The following is a 14,321-nucleotide window of genomic DNA, read 5'->3' on the forward strand; positions in this document are numbered from 1 at the left end:
TCCTTCCTTCCTTCCTTCCTTCCTTCCTTCCTTCCTTCCTTCCTTCCTCCCTCCCTCCCTTCCTTCCTTCTTTCTTTCTTTCTTTCTTCTCTTTCTTTTGACAGAGCCTTGCTCTGTCGCCAGGCTGGAGTGCAGTGGCGGGATCTCGGCTCACTGCAACCTCCGCCTCCCAGGTTCAAGTGGTTCTCCTGCCTCAGCCTCCCGAGTAGCTGGGACTACTGGCATGCGCCACCACGCCCAGCTAATTTTTGTATTTTTAGTAGAGACGGGATTTCACCATGTTGGCCAGGCTGATTTTGAACTCCTGACCTCGGGTAATCCATCTGCCCCGGCTTCCCAAAGTGCTGGGATTACAGGCATGAGCCACCACACCCGGCCTACAGACTCTTTTTATTGTTACTATTATTATTATTTTTTGAGATGGAGTCTCTTTCTGTCACCCAGACTGGAGTGTAGTGGCGCGATCTCGGCTCACTGCAAGCTCTGCCTCCCGGGTTCACACCATTTTCCTGCCTCAGCCTCCCAAGTAGCTGGGACTACAGGCGCCCGCCGCCATGCCCAGCTAATTTTTTGTATTTTTTAGTAGAGACCGGGTTTCACCATGTTAGCCAGGATGGTCTTGATCTCCTGACCTCGTGATCCGTCCACCTCGGCCTCCCAAAGTGCTGGGATTACAGGCGTGAGCCACCACGCCCGGCCCAGACTCTTAATAATAAAACCAGGTAGTTATCATCAATGATCACAAACATCCCCAAAACACACAAGTTAGTGTGAGTCTCCTGATGGAATTACATGATGAAACTGTCTTGCCAACAATTAAAAATACCAGCAGATCATACTTCTAGATTTAATTGCCAGGTTACAGAAATCAGAAAGTAAAAGTAGAGAGAGAAACATGACACCTTTAGTAAGCCATAGGCAGAATATGGAAAATTCCTTTTTGAAAAAAAAAAAAAAAAAGATGGAGTCTTGTAATTATAATGCACTACAGCCTCAAACTCCTGGGATCAAGTCATCTTCCTGCCTCAGTCTCCTGAGTAGCTGGGACTACAGGTGTACATTACCTGTGCCCAACTTGAATGTGGAAACTTCTGCAGGACAAAGAAGTCAGTTTTCTCCATTGAATAAATTCCACGATGGATGGAAGAATAGATAGAAAAGAAGGAAGGGAGGGAGGAAGGGAAGAAAGAAGTAAAAGAAAGGAAGAAATATATAGATTTAAAAGGACTTAAGACACACTTTAAACAATTACATTTTTTAAAGTGTCTTCAGAGATACATCAACAAATTCATGGATGAAATGATATGAAGTCTGGGAGGAGAGAAAGTAGATGAGGTTAGAGATTAAATGAAATTGGTCATGAGTTATTATTGTGGAAAATGGGTGATGGGAACATGAAATTTTTTAAAAGTCTTCTAGTTTTGTATGTATTTAAATTTTCCACAATTAAAAAAAAAAAAAAAGTCCCCAGCCTATAGTCTAAAATGTTTTCTTTACTTTTTTTTTTTCTTGAAACAGAGTCTTGCTCCATTACGCACGCGAGAACGTATGATTACTGCTCACTGTAGTTTTGACCTCCTGGGCTCAAGCAATCCTCCCACCTCACATGGGACTACAGGCACATGCCACCACACCCAGTTAATTTTTGCAAATTTTGTAGAGATGGGGTTTTGCCATGTTGCCCAAGCTGGTCTCAAATTCCTAAGCTCAAGTGATCTGCCCACCTTGGCCTCCCAAAGTGCTGGGATTACAGGCATGAGCCAACACGCCTAGCCCTAAAATGTTTTCAAATTGAATTGCAAACAATGAAGAATATTGACTAGATTATAGAATTAAGTACAAAAAGCTGGGCTCAGGGGCTCACACCTGTAATCCCAACACTTTGGGAGTATGAAATGGGAGGATTGCTTGAGCCCAGGAGTTCCAGACCAGCCTGGGCAACACAGTGAGACCGTGTCTCTAAAAGATATAGGTAGGTAGGTAGGTAGGTAGGTAGATAGATAGATAGATAGATAGATAGATAGATAGATAGATAGATAAATAGATAGATAGATAAGATAGATAAAAGAATTATAATCCATGCTATATACTAAATTGTTGTGTTATTATATATTATATATACTCATCCTTCATAAAAAAAAATTGACCTTTGAATACAAAGAGGATAATTGACCTATAATTAATAAAGCACAGAGTTTTCACTTTTTTCCTGAAATTCAACTGTACTCTTTCATGCTTTTACAGTAACATTAATGCTTCTATTCAACTCCTCTCTTAACCTAAACAAATCCTTTGATTACATCTAGATAAAAGAGGTGAAGAGAAATGGGTTCTGCTTAAACATACAACACACACACATGCAAAATTTGGAAGTAACTAGTACCCTATGAGATGCTCAGATGATGGAGTTCATGATATTAACTGCATTTTTATTTTCTTAAAAAAGAGGCAAAACATAACAACCTTGCTGAAATCTGCATAGTCTACCCACCTTATTATCCAGTTTTCTGGCTTCCATTTCAAACAAGACCACTCTATTATCTTTTATTTCTTCAGCTGAAATCTATGAGTAGATAAGGTAAGTGAAATAAAATATGTTTTAGGAATTCTGATAGACACTTAAGCACTGATTTATTCTGTTTTCTAATATAAAGCCTACACTAATATAAATGAATTCTAAAATGTTTCATAAGAAAATGGCATCATTAAGAAAGATCTACCATTATTTCTTTTATGTGTGTGAAATAAAGATTTGCCCAAAATATGCCCAGGTCTGCATTAAGCAATGTCTTTCGAAATGTGGTTGCCCAAACTGGATCTTCCCCACTCAAGAGAAATGTCAAAACCCCAGAAGACTGAGAATACCCTCTGCACAACACTGAAGTTCCCTAATACTGAGAAGCATGAATAAATCATACCTAGAAAACTCTATACATTGATATTATCAGATCAATGTTTTTCATCCAATGTAACTGAAAAACTCATTCTACTTAAAAGTAAGTATCAGTCTATCATGCCCCACAGCAAGGAAGCTAACTACTGATAATGTTCTCTTCCCCACAAAAATCAACACCCCTGAACCTTCTTATGCCTTTGGAAATCTAAACTATAGCAAAACTGCTCTCAGAGAAATATATTTGAAAATCATGATAACCTTGAAACATAGCTCTCTCAGGGAACTAGCTTTACATTCTCGGAGGGAGCTAAAGTTAAAATACTATCACTCCAGGCAGCAGTTATCTGCACAGACACTCTAAAAGATAAGGTTTATAGGCTTGGCATTATATAACGGGAAATGTAAAATACAATAACGCATATATTCATTTGCTTGAAGCCAGTAATCAGCAATGAAAAGCCCAGGTGGGAGGATGGGCAGCAGATAGCAAGCACAAAAAATGAAGGTAAAGAGTTTATAGGTTCAATGGCCATGTCATAATATAACATCCCTCTGGAATAAAATCCACTAGGGAAAATTTCTGTCATGTTGAGAGGACTATGTTTCTCCAGTAGAGAACCAAATTGATCCAGATTATTAAGCAGTTTACTTCCACAGAGGAGGGGCAGGTATCACCAAGGTGCACTGGACCTCTATGGGCAACTTAAAAAAACTGAAAGAAGGGATTACCACACTGCATGTTTCTCCTGGTTTGCACAACACATTTTCCGTTTGTGATAACTACAAGACAAGGGTGGACGGAATGTAACATTCAAGATTGAGTGGCAAAGCATGGCTGTAGAATATTTGCCTGACACGCACAGTTTTGGCATGTCCTATTATGCTAAATCTTTCGAGACAAAAGACAAATATCTTATTTTTACCGTAATGCTCCCTTTTCCTGCAGGTCTGCCATTTTTCAGCACCAGTGGTCGAGTTAGCTTCTTACTGGAAACAATCTGTTAGAATTAGAAAGTGATACAAAGAGTCATTTCCCTTCAACCTATGAATTTTAAATGAAATAGTTTCAGAAAAACAGATTGAGTACACTTTAAGGTTCACTTAAAGTCATTAGAAATAGAAACATTAACTTGGTTTCTTGAAGATTTAGATCATCTACATATTTAGGGCCAGGCACAGTGATTCACGCCTGCAATCCCAGCACTTTGGGAGGCGGAGGCGGGCAAATCACCTGAAGTCAGGAGTTTGAGACCAGCCTGGCCTACATAGTGAAACCCCATCTCTACTAAAAATACAAAAATTAGCCAAGCGTGGTGGTGGGTGCCTGCGGTCCCAGCTACTCAGGAGGCTGAGGCAGGAGAATTGCTTGAACCCAGGAGGCAGAGGTTGCAGTGAACTGAGTTCGCACCATTGCACTCCAGCCTGGGCAACAAGAGCGAGAGTCCATCTCAAAAAAAAAAGGAAGAAAAAAAAATCTACATATTTAAAACTCATTGGAAAAAACTTCTAAGGAGCCTACCCTGGCAGATACAATCTCCTTACCCACTAGTTTCTTAATCTTCTCTGTATGTCAGAGTTTAAATCGTTCCTTGTAATGGAAAAAGAGGACCAGATTCTCATCGCATAAACAAATCACTTAGCTGAAACCTTCTAGGTAAAAGGTGGGCTTCAGGACACTCGATAAATGAGATTCAAGGCCAGGTGCAGTGGCTCATGCCTATAATCCCAGCACTTTGGGAGGTTGATGTGGGAGGATTGCTTGAGCCCACAAGTTCAAGCCCAGCCTCAGCAACATGCCAAAACCTGTCTCTACAAAATCATACAAAATTTAGCCAGGTGCCGTGGCATGTGCTTATAGTCCCAGCTACTTGGGAGGCTGAGGTGGGAGGCTCACTTGAACCCAGGAGGTCAAGGCTGCAGTGAGCTGTGATTGAGCCACTGTACTCCAGCCTGGGTGACTGAGTGAGACCCTGTCTAAAAAAAAAAAAAAAAAAAGGATTCGATTTTTCTACTGAGACACAACTTCAATATTTAACTCCCATAAAATGTCATATTGCTTGAAGGAATATAGTATACCTAGGTTCTGTCAAACAGATATACTTCTGATATATCTCACAAATTCATAGGAATTTTAGCTACACTGGGATTTTTTTCCCCCAAAAAAGAAATACTTCCTTAATTTTTTCTTTGATATTATTTATCAAAGTTTCAGAAAACTGATCAGTTTCATATTGCTTTTGAGATACAGAAAACACCATCATCTCCAAACAATTCAACCCTGAAAAATAAAGTTGTAAAAGACATATGTGAGTGACAAATGTCACATATTGAAAAAAAATTACTCCTCCCTCCTAAAACCTTCTTCAGTCTATACAAATGGTCATAATCTCTCCTTATGAATCAGATTAAAATAGGAGCAAAATGGTGAGCCACGAGACATGTCCCTACCCTGACCAAACTTGTCATATACTGGGAAGACACATAATTAAGCAACTATTAAAAAGTATGGTGAGAAGTACTAGACAGTACCAAGTGAGCTCAGGAAAGGATTCCAAACTAATCTAGAGGGTCAGAGAAGGTTTATGGGGGGAATAAGGCTGAGGAAGAGCAAGCCAGGTAAAGTGGGTGGTTTTGGGGCATTGGGAGTCAGGAGGTGCCAGTCTCACTAGTTAGAAGAACAGAGAAGTTGCTGTTATCTTGATAGCATTTATGGCTTGAACATAACAAAACCATAGAGAACTCTGCAACAGCTAAAGCATTGGTATTACTTAATGAAATGCCTCATGAAGCCTCCCTTACTCAAAAGAATTAACAGGCTTTTCCATAAATACATAGTTCCTGCCCATACAAAATATAAGATGAATTCTATAATGTTCAAGCCAAGCATATTAATATATAAACTGTCTTTAAAGTGATTACATGTTTTCAACTTTAAAATTAAATGATGCTTACCTAAAACACCAAATTCATTAAAATTTAGACAAAATAGAGTACAGTGGCTATGTATACTTACTTGTCCAAGGGTACATTCACATTCCCCTAAGAAGTCATCATCACTCAGGTCAATAGTTTTGTTGTCGATGTCATAAACCCCAAATTTCAATTTCTGAACCACTTCAAAGTAGTAATCAATAATAAAGGTCTTGGAAAATTGGGGATTCAAGCAATTCTTAATCCTTTCTGTGCGCTCAACCTACACCCATCCCCCAAAACAAAAAAGTTTATTCAGCTCAAAGGTGTACTTGGATTTTCACATCTTTATGTACTAAACATAAACACAGGCATGACAACTGAAGGAAGTTTCTATATGTGTATGAAAAATTCTACAATCAAGGGCAAACTTTCACAAAAAACTCCATTAACAGATGAGATAGTGTTAGTATTTTAACATAACAAAAAAAAAAAAACTCCTCACATTGTTAAAAGGGTAATTCGGATAACTTTTTAGGTAAAGTATTTATCATTACCTCATACCACTGTTGACCACTTGTATTCAAAAATAACACACATAAAGGGTCTGACTTTGACCCTATATCTTTATCCAAAAGATTGGCACAGGAAACATTCAGCGCCACCTTTGTGACACATTGGGCAGCCATGTCTTGAGTTCTGAGAAAACCAATAAAAAGAGAAAGCAAGTGAAACAGTGCCTTTAAGAAGCACACTCATTCCTAACAAAAACAGGTGACTTCTTAAGATCAATTGTCACAATAAGCTTATAGAGTGAACTTGCTAGAATCCGACTGCTATATGTGCCTCCTCGGGATGTGGGTGTCTATTAGCTCATTCCAGTGATATTGCCTCCATCAGATTCTCTTGCTAGGATAAAATTCATTTACTGAATGACAGTAAAATGCAGCTTTTAAGATGGCTAATAAGACATACTAACCTTCTTGGCTGGGCTGACTCAGCCTGTAATCCCAGCACTTTGGGAGGCTGAGGCAGAAGGATGGCTTGAGCTTAGGAATTTGAGACCATCCTGGGCAATACAGCAAGACCTCGTCTCTACTAAAAATAAAAAATTAGCCAAGCATGGTGGCATGTGCCTATAATCCCAGCTACTAGGAAGGCTGAGGCAAGAGGATTGCTTTAACCCAAGAGATTGAGCCTGTAGTGAGCGGTAATTGTGCCACTGTATTCCAGCCTGGGCAACAGAGACTCTGTCTAAAAAAAAAAAAAGAAAAAACTAATCTTCTTTTACCTTAACTATAAATTTTATCATTCAGAAAACTCCAAGTATTATCTCGATCCTTCACTTAAAGATATGCCTAACATTATACTACAAAGCAGTTTAAGTTTTATTTTATTTGTTTATTTAACAAGACACTGAGTGGGATATTTTCTGTTTTCACAGATTTTTTGGCTAAAACCAAAACCCCAAAGCCCCCTTTCCCCCTACTCTACCCCTAGCTCCCAATACTTTGCAGCTGTGGTTCTCAATATTGGCTGCTTCCTGGAATCATCTGGGGGAGCTTTCAAAGCTACTGATGCCAGAGTTCCACTTAAAGAGATTTTAACTAGTTTAGGGTACAACCTTGACATCAGCTCCTTGGATGATTCTAATGTGTAGACAAGGTTGACAAGCCTACTGTTCTACAGAGAGAAGGTGTGGTCCATCTTCCCTTATGACTTGCTAAGAAATATCAGAGTTAGCTTAACTTCCATAGACCCCTCATTCCCCAGTATCCAATCAAAATATGAAAAAGACTGGGGATAGAGTGGAGCACATGATTGGGGCTGGACTTGAGAAGGAATGCAGTATTGCAGGTGAGCTGCCTTCCTCCGTGAACCTAGGGAATGAAAGGGGCTGCAGGTGTCACCAAGAAAAGGAACCAGGCATTGCATTTCCCATCTGGATGTCCACTTAGCCAGTGGACATTGATGGTGGTAGGGCAGGTTCTGCAGGAGAGAAGGTACCTACTACCCTAGAGCTACTGGCAAACATCCTTACAATGGGATAATATTTAATGCCCTTTGCCCCTCACTTTGAGATTTAGCTAAAGTTCTAGGACCACAGAAACAAATCCACTCATTATCTTATTATATTTAAATATGGCAGTAGGATTCCTGTGCTGTATAAAATGCCTAAGCAAATCTGAAATAACAAAGATTACCATTAGAAGAACCTTTGTAATGTCAAAAACAACTAAAGCCTTACAAAAAAAAAATTGATAATTCTATTGAACTCTCTAAAAATCGTAGCAGTTCTCAACACATGTCAAAATCAATACTAAGATTCCTAAATAAATAGAGACTAAGAAAAATGAAGTAGGTTGCATAGTCTTAGAAGTAGCTAGAAATCCCATTTAAAAACAAAGCTGGCTGGGCACCATGGTTCACAACTGTATTCCCAGCAGTTTGGGAGGCCTAGGCAGGTGGATCACTTGAGGTCAGGAGTTCAAGACCAGCCTGGCCAACATGGTGAAACCTCATCTCTACTAAAACATAAAAATTAGCTGGGTGTGGTGGAATGAGCCTGTGATCTCAGCTACTCCGGAGTCTGAGGTAGGAGGATGGCTTGAGACTGGAAGGCAGAGTTTGCAGTGAGCCAAGATCATGCTACTGCACTCCAACCTGGGTGACAGAGTGAGACCCTATCTCAAAAAACAAAAACAAAAACAAAACAAAAACAAACAAAATATATACAAGATATATATATTTAAACAGTCCTAGTATACAGAAAGTGCTCACATTTTATCATTATTATTATTTTATCACTATCTGCCTCTAGGGTCTGATCCTCTCTTATCTATCCCATGTTTCTTATTTTTTTATTATTCCATTGCATGATTATCCTGATTTTTCTAATCCATACTAAGGTGTTCCTTTGAATTCCTATTGCACTAATAGTAACAGATTACTGCATTACAGGAACAAGATCAAATTTGGGGTAATGCACACACCCAATTTTTTTTTTTTTGAGATGGAGTCTTGCTCTGTCATCCAGGCTGGAGTGCAGTGGCACATTCTCCGGTCACTGCAACCTCTGCCTCCCAGATTCAAGCAATTCTCTGCCTCAGCCTCCCGAGTAGCTGGGATTACAAGTGCCCGCCACCACGCCCTGTAGAACCCTCCATCTGGCACTTACTGTGTGATCATGTATAAGTAACTTCAACTTCCTGAGCCTAGATTTCCTCATCAGTAAAAATGGAGATACTGCAAGTAAATTTGTAAATCTGGCATATGCCAGGCATCCTGTCTTTTGTATCTAATACAGAATCTGTAAAATGAATGTTAGTTGTACGATTTTTTTTTTTTTTGCATAATGTAGTTTAGAGTCTTATAAGTTGTATGTCAGCAGTACCAAGCATAATGCAGTGCCCTGTGGATGAACACAGAATGAGCAATGATTGCTAAAGCTCCCCAAAAAAAAACCATGTAGAGGATTCCCTACCAGCCAACAGAAAAGTCTTCAAATTTCCAAGGATGGGGAGAATTCAACAGAGAATGCAGACATCTATGTGTGAAGTCAGTCTCACAGCAAAGAGACACCACATATCAGAAGAGCATTATTTTTTTCCCTAAAAATGCTTATACAAAAGCTACAAAAACAACATGCCAGGCACAGCTGATTATTTAACAAATTGCTGACAGTTACACTACTGCATTGCTGCCAGGAAACAGATTTCCTCTATTAGCAGCATTCCTCTCTGAAAATGACTCTGACTGTGGCCTCAATTTTATCCTGAAACCCATTATGGCTGAATGGCAAATGGAAGAAATTACATAAACACTAGGGTCTGGAATCTTGTTAATAGTAATATTCATGAAGATGCTGTTCTCATTTCCTTTTAATGTAATTATCCAGTACACGATATACAATTTTTTAAGAGAGCAATAGAATATTTTATCCACAATCACAATGGGAGCTGGGCATATTGGCTCATACCTGTAATCCCAGCACTTTGGGAGGCTGAGGCAGTAGGATCACTTGAGCCCAGGAGTTCAAGATCAGCCTGAGCAACAGAGACCTCATTCTCTTAAAAAAAAAAAAAAAAATTTAGCCAGGCATGGTGGTGCGTGCCTATAATCCCAGCTACTTAGGAGGCTGAGGCAGGAGAATCACTTGAACCTGGGAGGCGGAGGTTTCAGTGAGTGAGACTGCGCCATTGCACTCCAGCCTGGGTGACAGAGCAAGACTCCATCTCAGAAAAAAAAAAAAAAAGAAAGAAAGAAAAATTTTAAAAATTAGCCAGCCAAGGTGGCATGCACCAGCAGTCCCAGCTACTCGGCAGGCTAAGGCAGGAGGCTCACTCAAGTCCAGGAGTTCAAGTCCACAGTAAGCTATGCACTGCAGCCTGGGTGACACAGCAAAACCCTGGCTCAAAAAAAAAAAAAAAAAAAAAAAAAAGTTATGATGAGGGAAAATAAAACAAATGTTTTATACTCTTTTAGTGTGAAAGATTTGGCTGGGATAAGTCACCTGGCAAAGAATAAATAAGCAACTAAAGAATAATTCTATGTAGTATTTTACTCCTTAAAGAGCAGGGTAGAAAACACAAATAATCCCTAGGATTAGACAATAGCTTCCTACTGTGCAGATTATTACTTATTGGACAATAATTTGATCCAAACACCTCCTCTGAAATGCAAATAATCCCTAGAAATACCAAATATATCAATCATTCTCCCATTCACCCTAATGTTCTGAATCAGTATTATAACAGAGATAAATCTAAGAACTGAGAATTAAGACCTAATATTTAAAGTGGTATCTGATATGTAAAATTTAAGGCATCTGGTCATTCCCATGCCCTGGCTGAAAATCCTGAAGTCTTATCTACTTTCTCTTTTCTCATTCCTCCTTAAACCTACTCTTAGATTTATCCAGTAAAGATGTCACAGAGATTCTGCCTACTAGAAACCCAAATCTCTCCCCAACATGGAGATACAGCCCCTTCCCTGTCCCCAGAGTCACAACCTTAACTTCAGGTCTTCTGTATCTGTCACCTGCCTAACATAATAGTCTCCTAATGGGTATTCCCACTGCCATTTTCTCTCCATTCACATTATGATTTTATCACTTCTGATTAAAAAGTGATAGTCCAATAAACTAAGCCTAGAATTCATGGCTCTGCCAACATCTACCCCAAGTCTACCTGAACAGCTACCTCTGCCCATTCAAGTTCTTCAAGATCCATTTCAGGCCGGGCACGGTGGCTCACACCTGTAATCACAGTACTTTCAGTGGGCAAGGGAGGGGATCACTTTAGGTCAGGAGTTCAACACTCAGCCTGATCAACATGGTGAAACCCTGTCTCTACTAAATATACAGAAATTAGCCAGGTGTGGTGGCAGGGGCCTGTAATCCCAGCTACTCGGGAGGCTGAGGCAGGAGAATCGCTTGAACCAAGGAAGCGAAGGTTGCAGTGAGCCGAGATGGCACCACTGCACTCCAGCCTGGGTGACAGAGTGAGACTCTATCTCAAAACAAAACAAAACAAACACTTCAAATGATACTTCCTTCACACAGCTGTTGCTGATACCCTGCTGATACCCCTCATGCTGTCATGGCACTGATTCTATTTTCTTTCCACTATTGTTACTTGTATTTTGGCTCATCACTCCGTCTATATACTGTGAACTGTGGGCAGCGATCATATTTTACCACTTCCTCTTCTTCCTGAAGCATGACATCTGGCACAGGTTATTTGTAGCAGAAAGAGCAATAACTCTGGAGTCTGTGTGTGTCATTCAAACTTCTTTCCCACCACTAATTTGGATGTGTCACCTCTGCCAAATTATCTATCTGAATTTCAATTTCCTACTTTATAAAATGGGGATATTAAAAAACCCTGACACTTATCCTTCAATGTAAATAAGGTTAAAATAGAAAAATAAACTTAATACAAACCTTGACAATTGTAGGTTTGTAGCATGCTCAGCATATAATAGACACTCCATGAATTGTAGCAATTATTTTATTAATGACTCAGGGATTTTAATTGATTGTCTCAGCATAGATGGCTTATTATTAAGTAGTAAGACATCAAGCAGCTTTCTCATCCTTATTTATGAAAAGCTTCTTGAAACAATAATACTTTTTGGGATTTACAAAATTAATTTGGCAAAATAGTCAGCCTTGAGCATAAATAAGGTACGCAGGTGAGGGGAGCGCAGGCTCATGTCAGTGACTCAAAATGTGTCCTAAAACAATTGTGAAGGAGAAGTCAGTGCCCATCTACCAATCCCTTTAGTAAAGTTCCTTCAGTCTTCAGCTGAAAAATGAAGAGATTGGCTTACTGTAAAAAATTCTCAGATGTTCCTTCTGGTTCTAATACCATGATTCACTAACTGCTATTCCGCAGTACATCCTGCCTGACCGCTACTGAAAGCACACAAGGGCAACCTTGGGGCAGCTGGAACCTGCCCAGCAACATCAGCAATAAACACCCTAGGCAGTGTTTCTCCTATTGTGTTGCTCAGAACAGTAATAAGTGTTCCCCTACTTAAAAAAAAAAGGGGGGGGCGGGCAGAGCAGGTAATACGGCTATAAATCCCAAGGCTGCTAAGTTCCTGAGAGTTCCCAGGGCAAACTAGCAACTGTATTTATTATGAGGTTTCTGTAAACCCATTATTTTGCTAAGGACAGCAGGGACATTATACAGCAACAGAAGAGCTTGTAGCTCATTATAATCAAATTGGGGAGATCCATTCACAAAACAATTACTTATTGAATACTTTCTAGGTGTTCCAAAAGTGGGGTTTGGGGAGGAGGCAAAAACAAAATAAATACTTAGCTACTTAGCTAACTGTGTATACACAGAAAGAGTATACAAGAGTATAAAATTGTGTGGTACAGTCAGAGAACAATTAGTGCTCTTGGAGCTGAGGAAGGTCCCCAGAGATTTCTACTTTTACTGACGATTAAAACTATACTCCACTATAAAAAAAAGTGCAATCTTATTGCTACTGACTACTGGATTTCTTTTTCACCCTTACATTTAAGGGTACACAGTGAGAGAGTGGGGAGTAGAAGAATAAGGGGAAATAAAAGATAGGCAATAATTCCATACAACTAGACAGATATTATTTCTTTTACAGTTTTCAAAGTGCTTCCAAATAATATATTATCTTCTGAACCTTACAAAAGAATTAGGCAGGATAATGATTACTACATGGTGAAAGGTCCATGTGTCACAGGTATGACTTTAATATAAGGCACTCCAGTGTCTGAATTGATTGACCCAGAATATGTTGATAATTTTCAGCACATTGTTAATCTTCAAAATAATGCATAACATCTACTAAGAAAAAAATACAAATGTCTTCAAAAAGGTTAAATTACTTACATGGGATCACAAAGCTACTAAGTGTCAGCACCACAGCATAAACCCACGTATTTTCCCCTTTATGCCAAAATCCCTCCAGGGCACTAAAGCCTCTAATTAATAGTTACTTAGCTGTCAAGTAAAACAGTATTCGTAAAATAAATAAACTCCATAGATGCACACAATTATGATTTTCAATTAAAACAATATCAAAAAATAGTTACTTAGTATAACAGCAATATTCTCTAATTAATTTCCTTTTGGCTTGTTAATATCAAAAGTAATATTCAGTCTGACACAAATTAATAAAATAATATCTTTAAAATTACAAGATTAATACTGAGGCTAAAACTAGTTATATGGTTCTTAAACAAATGTAACCAGATTAACAAAAGCTTGCCAAAGAATGGAAGAACTGGAATGGCTTATACTTTATTTATCTCATAGCAGTTCCTCTTCAAGATAACCCATTAAATTGTAAATTACTTAAGACTAAGAAAGCATGTTCTCCTTGCTAGTGTGTCTCTACACACACAGGTCTACCATGTACGTAGGTGCTGTTAGATCATCTTAGAGCAGCAACACTTATTCTCAGAAATATACTGCACTTAATACCCAGACTCTGAGAGTAAAAAACTCACATTAAAATAATTGAAACTAAGCTTGTTCTGTATTTAGTAAGAAAGTGATGCCCAGATTTATTTTTTTAATCACTACCACAGGATACTAGAAATGAATATAGGGAATAAGGTCAAGCACAAACATACATAAAACAAAACAAAAAAAGAAACAAAAAGGAAGAATCACTGCATCAGGTGTCAAAAGAAATAGACTGGGCTGGGCGTGGTGGCTCACACCTGTAATCCCAGCACTTCGGAGGCCAACACAGGCAGATCACCTGAGGTCAGGAATTTCAGACCAGCCCGGTCAACATGGCGAAATCCTGTGTCTACTACAAACATAAAAATTAGTTGGGCATAGTGCACTGTAGTCCCAGCTACTTGGGAGGCTGAGGCAGGAGAATTGCTTGAACCCGGGAGGTGGAGGTTACAGTGAGCCAAGATTGTGCCACTGCACTCCAGCCTGGGCGACAAAGCAAGACTCCATCTCGAAAAAACAAAAAAAAAGGAAGAGACTGGTTCTGTGTTAGTCAC

At 39.2% G+C, this 14,321-nt stretch overlaps 1 protein-coding gene across 3 annotated transcripts in view; it reads right to left on the reverse strand.

Moving 5' to 3' along the window:
• CPNE3 (copine 3) overlaps window positions 1-14,321 on the reverse strand; it is a 49,418-nt gene that overhangs the window by 28,874 nt on the left and 6,223 nt on the right. For all 3 annotated transcript variants that reach the window (XM_017875194.1, XM_017875195.1, XM_017875196.1), the window contains exons 3-6: window positions 6,364-6,505; window positions 5,910-6,089; window positions 3,820-3,894; window positions 2,492-2,563 (exon numbers count right to left, since the gene is read on the reverse strand). In XM_017875194.1, the coding sequence (XP_017730683.1) occupies window positions 2,492-2,563; window positions 3,820-3,894; window positions 5,910-6,089; window positions 6,364-6,495 (459 nt within the window). In that variant the 5' untranslated portion in view covers window positions 6,496-6,505. The remainder of the gene's footprint in view (window positions 1-2,491; window positions 2,564-3,819; window positions 3,895-5,909; window positions 6,090-6,363; window positions 6,506-14,321) is intronic.

The sequence above is a fragment of the Rhinopithecus bieti genome, unplaced genomic scaffold (assembly GCF_001698545.2).
Source record: "Rhinopithecus bieti isolate Rb0 unplaced genomic scaffold, ASM169854v2 scaffold_9656, whole genome shotgun sequence".
Lineage (NCBI taxonomy): Eukaryota > Metazoa > Chordata > Mammalia > Primates > Cercopithecidae > Rhinopithecus > Rhinopithecus bieti.